Source organism: Pseudophryne corroboree, chromosome 3 (assembly GCF_028390025.1).
Source record: "Pseudophryne corroboree isolate aPseCor3 chromosome 3, aPseCor3.hap2, whole genome shotgun sequence".
NCBI classification, from domain to species: domain Eukaryota; kingdom Metazoa; phylum Chordata; class Amphibia; order Anura; family Myobatrachidae; genus Pseudophryne; species Pseudophryne corroboree.
In genome coordinates this window covers 484,314,200-484,334,441 of record NC_086446.1, presented here as the reverse complement: position 1 = coordinate 484,334,441, position 20,242 = coordinate 484,314,200, and the positions used below count along the sequence as shown (strand labels likewise).

Sequence of the window (20,242 nt, the reverse complement as noted above, 5' to 3'; positions counted from 1 at the left end):
CAGTTTCCAGGGTCAAAGGGTAAAAAAGAGAGGGGGGGCACTAAATTTAGGCACAAACTGTATTGTATAGCTGCTATAGGGAAAATCACTTTGTGTAGTGTAAATCCCTGTTTATATAGCGCTGTGGTGTGTGCTGGCATACTCTCTCTCGGTCTCCCCAAAGGACTTTGTGGGGTCCTGTCCTCAGTCAGAGCATTCCCTCTGTGTGTGCGGTGTCGGTACGGCTGTGTCGACATGTTTGATGAGGAGGCTTATGTGGAGGCGGAGCAGGTGCCGATAAATGTGATGTCACCCCCTGCGTGGTCGACACCAGAGTGGATGGATATGTGGAAGGTTTTACACGACAGTGTCAACTCCTTACATAAAAGGTTCGATGACATAACAGCTGTGGGACAGCCGGCTTCTCAGCCAGTGCCTGCCCCGGCGTCTCAAAGGCCATCAGGGGCTCAAAAACCCCCGCTACCTCAGATGGCAGACACAGATGTCGACACGGAGTCTGACTCCAGTGTCGACGACGATGAGACTAATGTACATTCCACTAGGGCCATCCGTTGCATGATTACGGCAATGAAAAATGTGTTGCACATTTCTGACATTAACCCAGGTACCACTAAAAAGGGTATTATGTTTGGGGAGAAAAAGCAACCAGTGGTTTTTCCCCCATCAGATGAGTTGAATGAAGTGTGTGAAGAAGCGTGGGCTTCCCCTGATAAAAAACTAGTGATTTCTAAAAAGTTACTGATGGCGTACCCTTTCCCGCCAGAGGACAGGGTACGTTGGGAGACATCCCCGAGGGTGGATAAAGCGCTCACACGCTTGTCAAAAAAGGTGGCACTACCGTCTCAGGATACGTCCGCCTTAAAGGAGCCTGCGGATAGAAAGCAGGAGGCTGTCCTGAAGTCTGTATATACACACTCAGGTACTATACTGAGACCTGCTATTGCTTCAGCATGGATGTGCAGTGCTGCAGCAGCGTGGTCTGATTCCCTGTCTGATAACATTGATTCCCTGGACAGGGACACTATATTGCTAACCATAGAGCATATTAAAGACGTAGTCTTATATATGAGAGATGCACCGAGTAATATTTGCCGGCTGGCATCTAGAATTAATGCAATGTCCATTTCTGCCAGGAGAGTATTATGGACTCGGCAGTGGACAGGTGATGCGGATTCTAAAAGGCACATGGAGGTTTTGCCTTACAAGGGTGAGGAATTGTTTGGGGATGGTCTCTCGGACCTCGTTTCCACAGCAACAGCTGGGAAGTCGACATTTTTACCTCAGGTTCCCTCACAGCCTAAGAAAGCACCGTATTATCAGGTACAGTCCTTTCGGCCCCAGAAAGGCAAGCTGGTTAAAGGTGCGTCCTTTCTGCCCAGAGGCAGGGGTAGAGGGAAAAAGCTGCACCATACAGCCAGTTCCAAGAACAAAAATCCTCCCCTGCTTCCACTAAATCCACCGCATGACGCTGGGGCTCCACTGGAGGAGCCAGGTGCGGTGGGGGCCCGTCTCCGGAACTTCAGCGACCAGTGGGTTCGCTCACAGGTGGATCCCTGGGTTCTACAAGTGGTATCTCAGGGATACAAGCTGGAATTCGAGACGCCTCCCCCTCGCCGTTACCTCAAATCAGCCTTGCCAGCTACTCCCCCGGACAGGGAAGTAGTGCTGGCGGCAATTCACAAGCTGTACCTCCAGCAAGTGATAATAAAAGTTCCCCTCCTTCAACAGGGACGGGGTTACTATTCCACAATGTTTGTGGTACCGAAACCAGACGGTTCGGTGAGACCCATTCTAAATTTGAAATCCTTGAACACTTATATAAGGAGGTTCAAGTTCAAAATGGAATCGCTCAGGGCGGTTATTGCAAGCCTGGAAGAAGGGGATTACATGGTATCACTGGACATCAAGGATGCTTACCTGCATGTCCCCATTTACCCACCTCACCAGGTGTACCTCCGTTTTGTGGTACAAGACTGCCATTACCAATTCCAGACGTTGCCGTTTGGTCTGTCCACGGCACCGAGGGTATTTACCAAGGTAATGGCCGAAAATGATGATACTCCTTCGAAAGAAGGGAGTTATAATTATCCCATACTTAGACGATCTCCTTATAAAGGCGAGGTCCAGGGAGCAGTTGTTGGTCGGAGTAGCACTATCTCAGGAAGTGCTACAACAGCACGGCTGGATTCTGAATATTCCAAAGTCGCAGCTGGTTCCTACGACGCGTCTGCTGTTCCTGGGTATGATTCTGGACACAGAACAGAAGAAGGTATTTCTCCCGGAGGAGAAGGCCAAGGAGTTGTCATCTCTGGTCAGAGACCTCCTGAAACCAAAACAGGTGTCGGTGCATCACTGCACGCGAGTCCTGGGAAAGATGGTAGCTTCTTACGAGGCAATTCCATTCGGCAGGTTCCATGCAAGGATCTTTCAGTGGGATCTGTTAGACAAGTGGTCCAGATCGCATCTTCAGATGCATCGGCTGATCACCCTGTCCCCGAGGGCCAGGGTGTCTCTGCTGTGGTGGCTGCAGAGTGCTCATCTTCTAGAGGGCCGCAGATTCGGCATACAGGACTGGGTCCTGGTGACCACGGATGCAAGCCTCTGAGGTTGGGGGGCAGTCACTCAGGGAAGAAACTTCCAAGGACAATGGTCGAGTCAGGAGGCTTCCCTACACATAAATATTCTGGAACTAAGGGCCATTTACAATGCCCTAAGTCAGGCAAGACCCCTGCTTCAAAACCAGCCGGTGCTGATTCAGTCAGACAACATCACGGCGGTCGCCCATGTAAACCGACAGGGCGGCACAAGAAGCAGGATGGCGATGGCAGAAGCCACAAGGATTCTCCGATGGGCGGAAAATCACGTGATAGCACTGTCAGCAGTGTTCATTCCGGGAGTGGACAACTGGGAAGCAGACTTCCTCAGCAGGCACGACCTCCACCCGGGAGAGTGGGGACTTCATCCAGAAGTCTTCCAACCGATTGTAAATCGTTGGGAAAGGCCACAGGTGGACATGATGGCGTCCCGCCTCAACAAAAAGCTAAAAAGATATTGAGCCAGGTCAAGGGACCCTCAGGCAATAGCTGTGGACGCTCTAGTGACACCGTGGGTGTACCAGTCGGTTTATGTGTTCCCTCCTCTTCCTCTCATACCAAAGGTGCTGAGGATAATAAGAAAGAGAGGAGTAAGAACTATACTCATCGTTCCGGATTGGCCAAGAAGGACTTGGTACCCGGAACTACAAGAAATGATCTCAGAGGACCCTTGGCCTCTGCCTCTCAGACAGGACCTGTTACAGCAGGGGCCCTGTCTGTTCCAAGACTTACCGCGGCTGCGTTTGACGGCATGGCGGTTGAACGCCGGATCCTGATGGAAAAGGGCATTCCGGTTGAAGTCATTCCTACGCTGATAAAAGCTAGGAAAGATGTGACAGCAAAACATTATCACCGCATATGGCGAAAATATGTTGCTTGGTGTGAGGCTATGAAGGCCCCCACAGAAGAATTTCAGCTGGGTCGATTTCTGCACTTCCTACAGTCAGGAGTGACTATGGGCCTAAAATTGGGATCCATTAAAGTCCAGATTTCGGCCCTGTCTATTTTCTTTCAAAAAGAACTGGCTTCACTGCCTGAAGTTCAGACGTTTTGTTAAGGGAGTGCTGCATATTCAGCCCCCTTTTGTGCCCCCAGTGGCACCTTGGGATCTCAACGTTGTGTTGGATTTCCTAAAATCACATTGGTTTGAGCCACTTCAGACCGTGGAATTAAAATATCTCACGTGGAAAGTGGTCATGCTTTGGCCTTGGCTTCGGCTAGGCGGGTGTCAGAATTGGCGGCTTTGTCCTGTAAAAGCCCCTATCTGATCTTCCATATGGACAGAGCAGAATTGAGGACTCGTCCCCAATTCCTCCCTAAGGTGGTATCAGCGTTTCATTGAACCAACCTATTGTGGTGCCTGCGGCTACTCGGGATTTGGAGGCTTCCAAGTTGCTGGACGTGGTCCGGGCCCTGAAAATCTGTTTCCAGGACGGCTAGAGTCAGAAAGACTGACTCGCTGTTTATCCTGCATGCACCCAACAAGCTGGGTGCTCCTGCTTCTAAGCAGACTATTGCTCGCTAGATCTGCTCCACGATTCAACTTGCACATTCTGCGGCTGGACTGCCGCATCCTAAATCAGTCAAAGCCCATTCCACGAGGAAGGTGGGCTCTTCTTGGGCGGCTGCCCGAGGGGTCTCGGCTTTACAACTTTGCCGAGCTGCTACCAGGTCGGGATCAAACACGTTTGCAAAATTCTACAAGTTTGATACCCTGGCTGAGGAGGACCTTGAGTTTGCTCATTCGGTGCTGCAGAGTCATCCGCACTCTCCTGCCCGTTTGGGAGCTTTGGTATAATCCCCATGGTCCTTACGGAGTTCCCAGCATCCACTAGGACGTCAGAGAAAATAAGAATTTACACACCGGTAATTCTATTTCTCGTAGTCCATAGTGGATGCTGGGCGCCCATCCGAAGTGCGGATTGTCTGCAATACTTGTATATAGTTATTGCCTAACTAAAGGGTTATTGTTATGAGCCATCTGGTTAGTGAGGCTCAGTTGTTATTCATACTGTTAACTGGGTATAGTATCACGAGTTGTACGGTGTGATTGGTGTGGCTGGTATGAGTCTTACCCGGGATTCCAAATCCTTTCCTTGTTGTGTCAGCTCTTCCGGGCACAGTTTCCCTAACTGAGGTCTGGAGGAGGGGCATAGAGGGAGGAGCCAGTGCACACCAGTAGTCCTAATTCTTTCTTAGAGTGCCCAGTCTCCTCCGGAGCCCGTCTATTCCCCATGGTCCTTACGGAGTTCCCAGCATCCACTACGGACTACGAGAAATAGAATTACCGGTGAGTAAATTCTTATTATTATCTTTAATTTATATGGTGCCACAAGAGATCCGCAGAGCCCATTACAGAGTACATAAACAAATGAGCAAAACAAGAAGACAGCACTTGCAGTTCAAGACAGTATAGGACAAGTACGGAAAGCCATCAAAGCGCGTATAGAGTATGAAGTATGACAGCCATACTATAACAGCACATACCTGTATGGCAGCCTACACAGTGCCGTGACGGGGAATGAATGTTATGTGTAAAACATTCATAGCACTCAGTGGGTAACAGACACCTTGGATTGTCCTTGGATTGGTCTCCACTGACCTTGGGACCATCGCCGCCGACACCTGCTGCAAGCACAGTATCCAGCACATTAACAAGAGGCAGCAGGGATCCCGTTATACTGCGCACAGAGTGGGCACGCAGCACTGAGCAGTGTGAGCACACACAGTCTCACACCCTGACACCGTCCCCAATCACTCCCTGTCTGTGAGTACCTGTCTGCCGGTGGTCCCTCTAGCGCCTAAAGACAGGGACTGGGACACATGTTCTCTAATGTAGGTGCTATTCCTCAGTTCGGTGGGGCTGTGTAATCTCTACTGGACGCGCTCCACTGGGATTGACTACTTGCTGTGATTGATGTCTCCCTTGCCTAGCTGGCTACTCCTCCTCTACTTTTATAGTTCTCTCTGCAGTCGGGATAGTCATTAAACCTGTAGCCAATCCCATTGGAGTGTGTCCCCAGGGACCACCCATTCTGAAAAAGTGAGTCTCAAGTCCTCAGTATCGGGTAAAATATGTGCTGTAGTGCGGATTTGCAAACACTGGCGCAGCATACAGTAGTGTGCCCCCTATACAGTCACTATACAGAGCACAGCCACTTGTGAGTCTGGACACAGCACAGCCAATACAGCAGAGTATAGTGCAGAATTCAGCTGCCTGCTGCGTGTCCCCATACACAGTCACTATACAGCACAGCCAGTACAGCGCAGCACACATCAGTGTGCCCCCTGTACACAGTCACTGTACAGCACAGCCACTTGTGAGACTCTGGACACAGCACATCCAGTATAGCAGAGAATAGCACAGCAGCGTACCCCCTATACACAGTCACTGTACAGCACAGCCACTTGTGAGACTCTGGACACACACAGCCAGTATAGCAGACTATAGTGCAGCACACAGCAGCGTGCAGTGTACCCCCACACACAGTCACTGTACAGCTCTGCCACGTGTGAGACTGCCAAGTACACCCACTACAGAAGGGTATAATGAAGCAAATGGCAGCATGCAGTGTGCCCTCCTATACACAGTCAGTATCCAGCACAGCCACTTGTGAGACCCTGGACACAGTACACCCATTACAGCAGAGTATAATGTAGCAAACGGCAGCGTGCATTACTCTGAACTGACGAGTCCCAGCCTCTGTGCCTTATATAGAATCCAAGTCCCGCGAGAATCCGACGTTGGGAGGATGATGATCAGCCTCGATGTGGGATCCAAGTCTGGCGGGGACTGGGATCCCCAGTGTTCGGTGCGGTCCGGATTCCCGCTCATTTCTAATTTCTACATTCATGTTTGCAAACGGCTTTGTGTACGTCTCGAGTATCTGGATGGCCTACATGTGTCCCTTTGGCCTGCTTCTTAAGTAATTATGGTCTTGGTATGGACATTTTCACACATTTGTTTGACTACGTATTGAACTTACTACTACGTTCAATAGCCTTACAGTATGTATACTTTTCTAAGCTTTCCTATCCCTTGCACTTCTCCCTCGAAATACATATACTTACACCTTGCCTTCATCACGAGGGCTCCATTTGTTTCCACATCCCTACCCGTCATTGATTTATCCCTTTCCCTAATCTAGGTTTGGTTGACCTAGAGATGGCATTTGTTTTTGTGTCTTTTCACAGAAGGATTATACTCCACAGCAGATGACTATGTAGAAAGCAGCAACACAGCAAAGAGAAGAACTAATATTACAGGAAATGCTCAAACAAGCCAGGATGATAAGGTCGCACACTCAAGTGGAGAGGAGGCGGGTGAGTTAAGTAATGGAAAATGTTCTTGCGTGTTGGGGGAGAAAATGGATTCAGCATTCATATTTTGAGGGAGAAGTGCAATGTATAGGAAAGCAAAGAAAAGTACATAAGGCACATGCCAGCAGCAGAAAGGGAATGTGGGAGTGGGCATACACCTGTTCTTCATGCACAGTTATATTAGATTGGAGCATGCCCAAACAATTGATAAAATGCCTTATCAGGCAGAACATAGATGGGCACGTTGTGGCTAGTGGCACGGTCAACAAAGGGAGAATAAATATCATTTAAAATAATTAGCATTGATTCATAGAATGCACTAAGGTGTCCAGAGTGTAGGTGTTTAAGCAGTGCGAAGGATGGGAGCATAACTATGGCGGTGCGGGTCACTCCTGGGTGTCACACTCCGAGGGGTGACACCAAAATGTCGGCTCCCCAAGCCGGCAGTGCAGCCAATCAATCTCCAGGTGCAGCCAAACAACTCCCGGACCCCCGGAGTGATGAAAGCAGGGTATGGGCCGCAAGGACATGCACCTTTCCCATAAGGCCATGCCAACTTTTTGCCAGCATACGCTGAAGGCAGGGGGAACTTAAATTGCATCAGGTGTCACAGGGTATAGGGACGCCCCTGGATAAGAGATCAAGATATGCATCTTAAAATGTGTAACTAAATTGCCTACTTGTCTAGTCAACTTGCAGTGAAGCTGCGCTGATGGCTAAACTGGAATTAGAATCGGCATTCAGGCTGCTCAGATAGACGTATATAATATGGGTGCATGGTGTGCAGTGCACAGGGATTCCTGCACCGCACACCCTGCTTCTACAATATACTAACCTTGTGCTGGAAAGTGGGTCCCTCCTCCGCTGTGGTGCCATCTTCAAGTGACCGCTTCATAAAGATGGCCATAGCCTATTTTCTCATCTGCATGCGCCATCTTCCAAAGAATCACTGGGAATACGGTTACTAAAACTTGCAGTATGCATTGTATGACATTGATGGGTGGCATGGCACAGTGCCACGGATTAATTGGTTTGTTGTATGGCTGCCACCTGGTACTTCCCCCCCCCCCCCCCCCCCCCCCTAATGTCCTAGTGGATACTGGGAATGTACTTTAGTACCATGGGGTATAGATCGGGTCCACTGGAGCCTGGCACTTTAAGAAAACATTAGTGTGTGCTGGCTCCTCCCCTCTATGCCCCTCCCAGCAGACTCAGTCTAGGAAAACTGTGCCCGAGGAGACGGACATACCATGAGAGAAGGAATATACAATAAGATAGCGGTGAGGTAACGAACCAACACACAACAATAACAAAAGATTGGAGCGCTAACCAGAACAGAGGATAGCCACGCTAACTATAGCAAGGAAAGCAACGCTACCCAAACATGGAACTGGGACAGCAACAGCAGACCCACCAAGAACACTTACAACCAGGTAAGCAGGAACACCAAGCACTGAGGCAGGTGCCCAGTATCCACTACGAACTACGAGAAAAGGAATTACCTGTAGGTATTAAATTCCCATTTATTTATTTATTTATTCATACATTTACATATTCTACATGTTTCATGTGTTTGCCATTTTTTAGTAATGTGCTTCTTCCCCAATGTTTCCAGCGTTCCCTAGTAGAATGAAGAAAAAGATTTTCTTACTGTATTTTGGAGATGGGGGGGGGGGGGGGCGGTCTGTGGGTGGATATACAGACAAGTTTCAGATTCACACTCTATACTGCAGCATCCGAGCTTTTTTTAGTCGACCAATGAACATGGACCAGAAAAAGTAAGGAATCTTTTTGTTTGGTATCACCGTGTGTCCACTGAACGTGGACCATAGAAAGTAAAGGAGAGAGTTGCCTGAGGAGAGCAGAAATAAAATGATAAACACATTAAAGGTAAAGGTTGTAAGACCATGTTTAAACAGCTTCATGTTCGTGTGACTACGGTTGCTAATATTAAAGTAGTTTAACGTCCATGGGGACTATAGCCTGCTTCTCTGGACAGAGCTGCAAGAGAAAATCGATCCCCAGTTTAAACAGAAGTATAATGAGAATCGTTAAAAAAAAAAAAAAAGAAAAACTTCCAAAAGAGATACAAGCTGAACTCCTAGGTCAAGGTATGTCAGTGTGTGATTGCACTATCCAACACTTTTTGAGAGATAGTGGGCTCTATGAAAGCAGACCCAGGTGGACTTTAAGAAAAACAAACAAAATCCGAACTGGAACTACAATGTAGATTGACACACTGCTTTCTGGGAGAATGCCTTTGGATAGATAAGTCAAAACTGGAACTTTTTGCCAAGTTAAATTAGCTCTGTGTTCACAGATGAAAAAATTAAGCTCTACAAGTATAGACCACTGTGAAACATGTAGGAGGCTCTATTATAATTTGGGGCTGCTGTGCTTTGGCTGACACGGGATGCCTTGAATCTGTGCAGAGCTCAATGAAATCTTAAGACTATTAATCCATTTTGGAGTGAAACCTACTGCCCGGTGTAAAAAAAGCTATGTCTCAGCCACAGGTCATGGGTCCTCCAACAGTATAATGTGTCAACACACACAGATAAAAGCAGCCAAGAATGTGTAAGAACCGAACAGTGGACTGTTCTGGAGTGGCCTTTATGAGCCCAAGGGGCCGATTCAGACCTGATCGCTGCTGTGCGTTTTCGCTAGCGGGCGATCAGACACAAACTGGGCATGCGTCTGCACCGCAATGTGCAGGCATGTCGCATGGGTTCAAAGCGGATCGCCGCTCAGCGATGGGTTTCTGCAAAGGATCCATTCGCACAGGCAATTGCAAGGAGATTGACAGGAAGAGGGTGTTTGTCGGTGGCAACTGACCGTTTTCAGGGAGTGTTTGGAAAAAGCAGGCGTGTCCATGCATTTGCAGGGAGGGAGTCTGACTTCAGATCTGGTCCTGAGCAGGCTGATGTGATCGCAGCGGCTGAGTAAGTTCTGGGCTGTGCAGAGACTGCACAAAATCTGTTTTTACAGCTCTGCTACATATGCGATCGCACATTTGCACAGCTAAAATTCTCTCTTCCCATAGGCACCGACTATGCGATCGCAGGACTGCAAAAATCGCTTGCCAGCGATCAGGTCTGAATTAGCCCCCAAATTTGATTATTATAGAACATCTATGGAACGAGCTGAAGTCTGCAGAAGGCACCGATCAAACCTGAGACAGCTGGAACAGTTTGCTCAGAAAGTGTGGGACAAACTACTGTACCTGTGGACAAATGCAGAAGACTCAGAGCTACAGAAATCGCTTGATTGAGTGATTGGCTCTAAAGATTGTGCAAGAAAATATTAAGTTAAGGGTACTATAGTTTTGTCAGTGCCATTTTCATTTGTTTCATTATTTAAAATATTCTGTTAAATTAGAAATCTAATGCAAAGTCTGATTTCAATTAAATATGGAATAAACAATCCTGGATGCCAATTCCTTTTGTCAATTTCACGTTATTTCAGTGAAAAACATGGTTTCTTTTTTTCATGGAAGAGTACTTCCAAATTTGTCCACGTCTGTATAAATACAAAAAATACAGTATTAATTAAGTCTATTCTAACCCTATTGGTGGCTATTTGTGTCATTCATGTTCCTGATTATCCTATTGGCAGATAATTTTGTTTATACGTCAATTTAGTATAGTAGTAGACTCCTATTACATTAGCCTATTGTATATTGCGTTGTTATATAATTCCTCCATACATATCTATTTTTGTAATGGAGCATGTGTCCCCCATTATTTCAAATAAGAGATATCCTTTATTATTCATGTACTATGTAACACTGATCTAACCTTTTAAATTGTGTCATTTTTAAATTAGATTTAAAGAGTTACAGACTTTAAATAGGCATATGAATTGTAAGGCAAACATGAAGAATAATACAGTTTATAAATGGCACAATAAAGATCAGCCACCAAGCCATTGGACATGAGAAATGGAAAAATAGGATATATTAAAACAATGACATGAAGAATACCCCACATCAAACACGGATAACTTAATCGCCACCCGAAGGCACCATTTGGGTGTACACGTGAGAGAACCAGATTTATGATGGGCCATAGGTGATCTACCATAAATGAAAATTTAAAAAAACTCACATCCATCAGAATATCAAAACAAAAAGCCTCACATTCCCCCCACCCCATATACCCTAACCTACAAAACAAACATAAACAAAATAAATTAAAGACACCCAAAGCAAACCTCCCAAGAACCCCCACCCTGTATAACCTAACCCCAACCTAGGCATACCTGGGTCCCCATAAGAACCCCATCCCTAACTACCCTACACCTAAATGCTTAACACCCCTTTAACCCCCCCCCCCCCCCCACCCCATAACACAGGATAAGTATACCGTATAATTGACAGGGGCAGCTAAAATAAATGGCCATAAACTGGAAGTGGAGCAGGTTACACCCGCAGAATAGTAAAGCACAGTGTATGCAAATATTGAGTTAGCTGAGCTTAAAGACAGAATATAAATATAAATGGCTGTGGAACCACAGACTAAATATGGCAAGCTTCTCCCTCAAAATGGTAAAAAGTGCACACGTTCTTGGATACAAGGAGCCGGAAAACAGATATAATACTGACGTAACACTAAATAAAGGGCCATACACCAATTGGAACAGGATTCTCTTGGAAAGTAAGTGTTGCACGCAAATATTTAGCTATAATGAGCACGAGAATAGCAGAACAACAGAACTGTAGCTACAGGATAAGCACACGATATACTGTAAATGACAGGGGCAATTATATAAAAGGCCATAAACTAAATAGAGCAGGTTATACCCATAGAGTAATAAAGTATTATGCAAATACCAAGATAACTGAGTATAAAGGACATACTTAATATAAATAGAGTGGCTGTGGCATTAAAATAAATGACCACAAACTAAATATGGCAAGCTGCTCCTGTAAAATAGTGAAAAATGCACTGAGCCGGAAAACAGACTAATATCTATATACGTGACAATAACACTAAATAAATGGCCTTAAACATTAGAGCAAAATTCTTCTGAAAATTAATTGGTTGTATGCAAATAATTATCTAGAATGAGCACAAGAATAGCATTAGAACATAAATGGAGCTATGAAGGGATGTACAAACAATATGAAATTACGCAGTTGCTATGAAAATCAGTATACAGAACAGAGCACAGTAAGGGTCTCAGCAGCCAGTGAAATGGTTCCCAGTCCCAAGTTGAGCAAAATCAGTCCGGAGGATGAGTCCATTCTGGAACAAAGTAATCCAGCCAATGTCTCTTGAGAGTTGGCAGAAGGATAAACCAGCCATCGTACACAGCTTTGTCAAAATAAGCGTATAGGAACAAGTAGCAGCTGAAGAAAACTGGATAAGGGACAAAAACCTTCATCCACGAGTTACACCAAGCCACTGTCCAAATAAATATTTGAGCGAAAAGCCATTCCCTCTCGTGGACTGCCAGCAAACTGAAGGATGTTACGTCGCCATTCTCCCTCTTCATCGGATAAATTACTCTTGACTGCAGATTGAATCTTCACGGAGGTCCGTGGAATCACCACTAAAGAAAGTAGTTCACGGTGAATATGCGTAAGGTCATACCTCAGCTCCTCCAGTCTATTAGTAATTTGTTGCTCATAAGAACCCACTGCGGTAAGCACCTGCTGTAGTTTAACAGTAAGTGGTGCAGATAAAGTCTCACTAAAGGGCCCTGAGCGCTGCTGCACTGAATCAGGATGAAAGGACATAGAAGCAAAGCCATCCAGCTCACCAGCTACAGAGTTGTGGTATAATTCACAGATCATGATAAACTAGAGACAGGCCACAGAAATCCACAGGATACCGCCACCAAAACCTCTGCAGAGCACAGTGGCCCCAGCAGCTTTCAGAACTGTCCACCCGACCACTGAAGAGACCCAATCACCCGATATAGCAGAAGTGAGGACAGAGCTGCAGCATGAGCAACAGCCATACTGAGAGCAGAGTCTGTCTCAGGATCCAGTCACAGACTTCACCAGCTGGTAAGATAGAACTCCTGGCACCGAGGATCCCCAAATTCACACTGGAAGAGCAGAGGGGGGTACTGCACTCTTGCAGAAATTTTCAGCCACAGACCACCAGGGAAACAGGAGATAGAGCAGGATATTAGCAGGAGCTCTGGCAGGAAGCTGCCTACGCCATGCTGTGTCAAGCCATGCCCTGATCTAACCTTTTAAACAGACCAGTGTTTCGGCTGAGACTTGGTTTACGTTTTTGTTGCTGAACATACACCTTTCTCTTACATCCTAGAGGATGCTGGGGTCCACATTAGTACCATGGGGTATAGACTGGTCCACTAGGAGCCTTGGGCACTTTAATAAATCAGTCACAAGAAAATCACCATTTGAGTCCGTGAGCGCTCATGAAAGAAAAAGAAAAAACATACATAGTGTATACCATTTTCTCATTTATCATTTCACTGTTAGGAAAATATCAAATCTCCCGTACCAAAATGATTGGTCTACCTTGAATTAGTAGACAAACACACTTTTTGTAAAGCTGTGGTGTGGCCCATCAGAATTCCTCCTTATCAAGTCTCCTCGTCAGCATGGTGCACCCAGAAAGAGAAATCAAACTCCAATAGTGCAACACCGTTTTATTCCAAAACATTAAAACACATACACTTGGAAGATATAGATGGTCTCTCACCAATAGGAATGGTCCACCATACGGTAGACAAAACAGCAAGGGTAAAGATGATGATCACAGGCGTCCCTGGAACCCGCAGTTCAAACCCAACGGTGAAATCACAAATATTCCCCAAGGACAATCCTCCTTCCAACGCGTTTCGACACGTCCTGTGTCTTTTTCAAGGCATTGTGAGGATTACCATTTGAACCTATTTATACCTAATCCAATTACACTCTAAACCAACCTATTTCCAGACATGGATCCACTACAAACTAATATTCCAATCCTATACATAAAGCCATCTCCATTCCCCAAGTCCACTCCTTCATTTAGCGCTGTTGGAAACTCCCGCTCTGTACTCCGCGTGTTCTACCCGGAAGTACGTCACCCGGAAGTCGTCATCGCGTAGCGGCGTCTTTGCCGGAAGTTGTCTTCCTGGCATCCGGAGGTTGCGATCCGTCCTCTACACCCGGATATACTGTGTTCAAGGCTTCACTCCGCTTCCCGGAAGTGTGTTGTCCAACACTACACTCGATGTTTTAGAGTGGTTAATCGGTTGTAAGTTAACCCAAACGGATCCCCGTCTCCAATGTGACCGGATCCTCAGAAGGAAGGAAGTACAAGAAGGAGTTAAGAATACCGTATTCTAAGCACATATTTTCCATAAAAACAAATCAAACAAAGAATGTTGATAAAATATTGGTTATAATAATTCCATAAATTATTGTAAAATTATTACAAAAAATATATAAATATATAAATTAATAATGTAAAAACAATTTTATCTCGCATAAACCATTTCAACTCAATGTCCTTGTTCAATCCATTAGGGGCAAGAGTCTTACAGTTAAAAATCAAAGTCATTTCATTCCGTGCCAATTTAGAAGCCAAATCATTCCCTCTAATATCCCCGGTGACATGTCTCAAACCATAAAAATTCTTTATTTGGGAGACATCACATTTATGAATTTCTTTAAAATGATGGGAAAGGGCATGTGTTTCCATGCCCTTCGTGATGTTCCTTAAATGCTCCCCCATCCTCCCCTTCAAGGGTCTACTCGTACGCCCTATGTAAAATTTACTGCACGTGCATTCAATGCAGTAAATCACATTTGACGTGTGGCATGTGACGTGTGGCACGGACTCAAATGGTGATTTTCTTGTGACTGTATCTATTTTGAAGTGACAGGCGACACTTCCTTTCCATTTTTGAGACCAGAGGGCAGCCATTTTTGGCGCACGGTATTTTATTCAAATATTCCTGTTCTATATTATATTTTCACCTAGTGAATAATTGTGTGCTGCCAGTATGTTTAAACTCGGAGATGAGAGGTTGAAAAAACTGCACAATCTATTTGATAATATCGATAGTGAGATTGTACCAGCTGACGAGGATTTAGACAATTTGTTACACAGATTAGAAAACACCCTCATAAAAGAAAACAGGATCTGGTGGGAGGTAGTCACCTTGAAGAAGTATTTAGCCTCCAAGATGATTCCAAAGGGCTTGAAAATAGTTAAACAAGCCAGTTTTACAACATCTACAGAGGGTTTTAAGCACAAATGGGACATGATTATTGAAAATTGTTCCTTTGATCTGATGCAATTGATCATAGATGAGAGGAAAAATGACTTGAAAAATTTGGATGAGGAGATCCGCGAGTTTAAAAAACTAGTGGTTCCATTCTCTGATCTCTCTGACTTTAATGAGAAGGAGAGAGTCATTGAGAATAAAGTCTTGCAGGCTGAGAAAATTCTTATGAGAAAAACAAATACATTTGCACGTGATAAGAATGTAGGCTCAGGTTTAGATACTCCCGACCCCAGTTGAAACCAGAAACAAGTCAGATAAAGTCCTTTCCTCTAAAAATAGGAGGCAGAATCATTGGAATAGAGGTATTGATGAACCCCGTCTGAATGAGAGGATGATCGCTCCTAATCATAGAGGTGAAAGAATTCCTCCTTTCCAAGAGTCCAGAAAATATCGGGGAGGAGGAAGAGTAAACACCCCCAAAAGATTTGAGAGTGTGAATGAGAGAGGGAGGTGGGGTTACCAGGACTGGGAAAACGTGAGAAGGAATGAAAAATGGGATTACCCTACTCCTAGGGAAAGGAGATTAAACTTCTCCCATCCCAACCGATATAATCCCTTGGAAAATGGATATCCCCCTAATCCATCTCCTTTTTTAGAGAGGGGGAGAAGGGCCCCCTTATGGAAATGAAGCATACACATAGGGGGAAAATGGGTGGGAAAAAGCGATTTCAAGTAACAAATAGGAGGAAGAAGCAAAGAAATCGGAAGAAAAGGATAAGATTACCTGAGGAATGTCCACAGAAAGGTCAACAGGAATGTGGAGATGGGAAGGATAGAGTGAAAATTTTTAATTTTGAGTTCTCCTCTCCTGCTAAAGGAGGAACGTACCCTCCTGGAAAAGGGACTTACATTTTCCCCTTCCACCAGGATAGACCAATTTAACACCTTTATTGACATTCAGAAATTTATAAGAAAATTAACATTGAAAAAGTTTTTTAAACTTAAGAGTAATGAAGAGACCTTAAATGAAGTGTCAGAAATCCTTCATTTTAGACCGAAGTCCAGTTTTTATCCTTCTCATTTGAAAGGATGTTTTTTAGAATCCCTCAGTTCACTGGTATTGGGAGATCTAGAAAAACTAGACTCCCTTAAAATAAAGAATAACCTTACGTATAAGGAACGGCGGGCCCTTGAAACCCTTTCAAAAGACAGGGATTTGGTTATAAAACCGGCCGATAAGGGCAGAGCCGTAGTACTTATGGATAGGGTAAAATATGAGGAAGAAGTATTTCGACAGTTGAATGATACTGGAACTTATAAGAAAATTAGGGGTGATCCTACTAAGAAAATTAGTTTGCAATCACATACCCTTATAGACAATTACAATAAGAAAGGGACCATTACGGACGTGGAATCTAAATTTTTATTAATAGTGTCCTATTATACCGACTATCTATATTTTACCCAAAGTACATAAAAACAGCTCCAACCCACCGGGATGTCCAATAGTCTCCGGTGTGGACTCCCTTACTGCTAACTTGTCCTTGTTAATTGATTTTTATCTCCAACCATTAGTTTTAACAAATAAATCCCATTTGAAAGACACGGGAGACGTTCTGAACCTCCTACCAACTGTAGAGTGGAGGGATGAATATTTTTTGGTAACGTCCGATGTCAGCTCATTATATACTATTATTGAGCATAGACAAGGGGTGGAGTCTGTACAAAATAAATTAAGACAGTCTAATATGGATCCCACTATGCGAGATTTTATCACTGATGGTATTAATTTTATTCTGATGAACAATTATTTTGTTTTTAAGGATGAGTTTTATATACAAAAGAGGGGGACCGCCATGGGCACTAGGTTCGCCCCAAGTTATGCTAATATTTTTATGGGGGAATGGGAGGACACTTCCATTTGGACAAACAACCCCTTTGGGGCGAACCTAGTGTCCTGGGGGAGATATATCGATATATTTTTTATTTGGAATGGAGACAGGGAACAACTTGACCTTTTTTGCACATTTTTAAATAATAATGATAGGAACATTGTTTTAACATTTGAAATAAGTCAAATACATGTGAATTTTTTAGATTTGACCATCTACGTAGAAGATGGGGTTTTAAAGACTAAGAATTTTATCAAACCCACAGACTCTAGATCCTTTATTAATAGAGACAGTTGCCATCACGATCGTTGGTTAGAATCCATCCCATCAGGACAGTTTAGGAGATTAAGGAAAAACTGTTCCGATGAAGAAGTTTTCCAGGAACAGTCTGAGGAGATGGAACAACGATTCCACAAGTGTGGTTATGACAAAGAAAAAACTAAAAATGCCAGACAAGAAGCTTTAGAACTGGATAGGGCAGTCATTTTAGAAAAATCATTGAGTAAAACTGTCAATAAGAAAGATGAAAAATTTAAGTGGGCTTTCACCACTAATTTCTCGTCACAACACAATAGAGTACAAAAGATTTTTAGGAAACATTGGCATGTCATAAAAAAAGATCCAGTAATAGGAGGAGACCTACCTGATAACCCTATATGTATCTTCCGACGAGCTCCGAACCTTAAAGCTAAATTAGTTCGGAGCTTATGTCCTACATCACCAAAAAATCAGAGAATTACAAGCACCGGTTTTTATAGATGTGGGGCATGTATGGGTTGCAAAAAAGTGAAAAATTATTTCAGTATGAAGATTACAGAGGTAGGGATTAATGGTAGGAAGATCAATATATCAGAATTCATCACATGCCACACGTCAAATGTGATTTACTGCATTGAATGCACGTGCAGTAAATTTTACATAGGGCGTACGAGTAGACCCTTGAAGGTGAGGATGGGGGAGCATTTAAGGAACATCACGAAGGGCATGGAAACACATGCCCTTTCCCATCATTTTAAAGAAATTCATAAATGTGATGTCTCCCAAATAAAGATTTTTTATGGTTTGAGACATGTCACCGGGGATATTAGAGGGAATGATTTTGCTTCTAAATTGGCACGGAATGAAATGACTTTGATTTTTAACTGTAAGACTCTTGCCCCTAATGGATTGAACAAGGACATTGAGTTGAAATGGTTTATGTGAGATAAAATAGTTTTTACATTATTAATTTATATATTTATATATTTTTTGTAATAATTTTACAATAATTTATGGAATTATTATAACCAATATTTTATCAACATTCTTTGTTTGATTTGTTTTTATGGAAAATATGTGCTTAGAATACGGTATTCTTAACTCCTTCTTGTACTTCCTTCCTTCTGAGGATCCGGTCACATTGGAGACGGGGATCCGTTTGGGTTAACTTACAACCGATTAACCACTCTAAAACATTGAGTGTAGTGTTGGACAACACACTTCCGGGAAGCGGAGTGAAGCCTTGAACACAGTATATCCGGGTGTAGAGGCCGGATCACAACCTCCGGATGCCGAGAAGACAACTTCCGGCAAAGACGCCGCTACGCGATGACGACTTCCGGGTGACGTACTTCCGGGTAGAACACGCGGAGTACAGAGCGGGAGTTTCCAACAGCGCTAAATGAAGGAGTGGTCTTGGGGAATGGAGATGGCTTTATGTATAGGATTGGAATATTAGTTTGTAGTGGATCCATGTCTGGAAATAGGTTGGTTTAGAGTGTAATTGGATTAGGTATAAATAGGTTCAAATGGTAATCCTCACAATGCCTTGAAAAAGACACAGGATGTGTCGAAACGCGTTGGAAGGAGGATTGTCCTTGGGGAATATTTGTGATTTCTCCGTTGGGTTTGAACTGCGGGTTCCAGGGACGCCTGTGATCATCATCTTTACCCTTGCTGTTTTGTCTGCCGTATGGTGGACCATTCCTATTGGTGAGAGACCATCTATATCTTCCAAGTGTATGTGTTTTAATGTTTTGGAATAAAACGGTGTTGCACTATTGGAGTTTGATTTCTCTTTCCGGGTGCACCATGCTGACGAGGAGACTTGATAAGGAGGAATTCTGATGGGCCACACCACAGCTTTACAAAAAGTGTGTTTGTCTACCAATTCAAGGTAGACCAATCATTTTGGTACGGGAGATTTGATATTTTCCTAACAGTGAAATGATAAATGAGAAAATGGTATACACTATGTATGTTTTTTTTTTCTTTTTCTTTCATGAGCGCTCACGGACTCAAATGGTGATTTTCTTGTGACTGTATCTATTTTGAAGTGACAGGCGACACTTCCTTTCCATTTTTGAGACCAGAGGGCAGCCATTTTTGGCGCACAGTATTTTATTCAAATATTCCTGTTCTACTTTAATAAATCAGTAGTGTGCACTGGCTCCTCCCTCTATACCCCTCCTACCAGACTCAGTTTAGAAAATGTGCCCGGAGGAGTCTGTCACGCTTAGGGAAGCTCCTGAAGAGTTTTCTACATTTATTTTTTCTGTTTGTTATTTTCAGACAGTGCTGAGCTCCTGAGGGTCCTATTCACAAGCCCTACCACGGCGAGCATATGGGCCCGCAGCACACCGCCACCCCTAACAGAGCCAGAAGTAAGTAGAGTGGTGAGTAGGTGAACGGTGTCCCGGTTAGCAGGTCACCAGCTGAAGTGGCGGCATAAGGGTGTGGAGCTCTGCGCTCCAGAGCTCAGGATGACATACTGTGTGCGTGTGTTCCGCTGTGAGGGGCGCGCTGAGCCACTACTTACATTACCCACACTGGCAAACTAGCTTACAGGGGTTCTAACCCACTGTTAAGCACCATGCATACCTCAGCCAGTATAAAAAACTGGGAAGACCGCGCGCCATTACGGGGGCGGGGCTTCACTATGAGTGGACCCAGCAGCTCACCAGCGCCATTTTCCCTCTGCAGCTCTACACAGACAGACTGGCAGGGAAGCGCAGCCCCTCCACAAGGACTCCAGCTTGCCTCAGTGATACCAGGGGGTCATAGCAAAGGGGGGGGGAGCAGTATTAGAATACTGAGCCTATGTTAAGAGGGCTTAGTTTGCGACCCAGCTAACCTTATAATTAGCTATAGGGGCACTGTGTGGCTGGCTCCATCATACTCTGTGTCTCCCTAGGGGCCTCTGTGTGGGTTAACTGTGCTTTTAACCTATTCATCCTTAATGTGTGTGTGTTCTTTTACATT

At 44.5% G+C, this 20,242-nt stretch overlaps 1 protein-coding gene across 4 annotated transcripts in view; it reads left to right on the top strand.

Moving 5' to 3' along the window:
* COPRS (coordinator of PRMT5 and differentiation stimulator) overlaps positions 1-20,242 on the top strand; it is a 94,227-nt gene that overhangs the window by 55,138 nt on the left and 18,847 nt on the right. For 2 of the 4 annotated variants that reach the window (XM_063963631.1, XM_063963630.1), the window contains exon 3: positions 6,789-6,917. The exons of the other annotated variants lie outside the window; for them this stretch is intronic. In XM_063963631.1, coding sequence (XP_063819701.1) covers positions 6,789-6,917 — 129 coding nt within the window. The remainder of the gene's footprint in view (positions 1-6,788; positions 6,918-20,242) is intronic. 4 annotated transcript variants of the gene reach the window in all.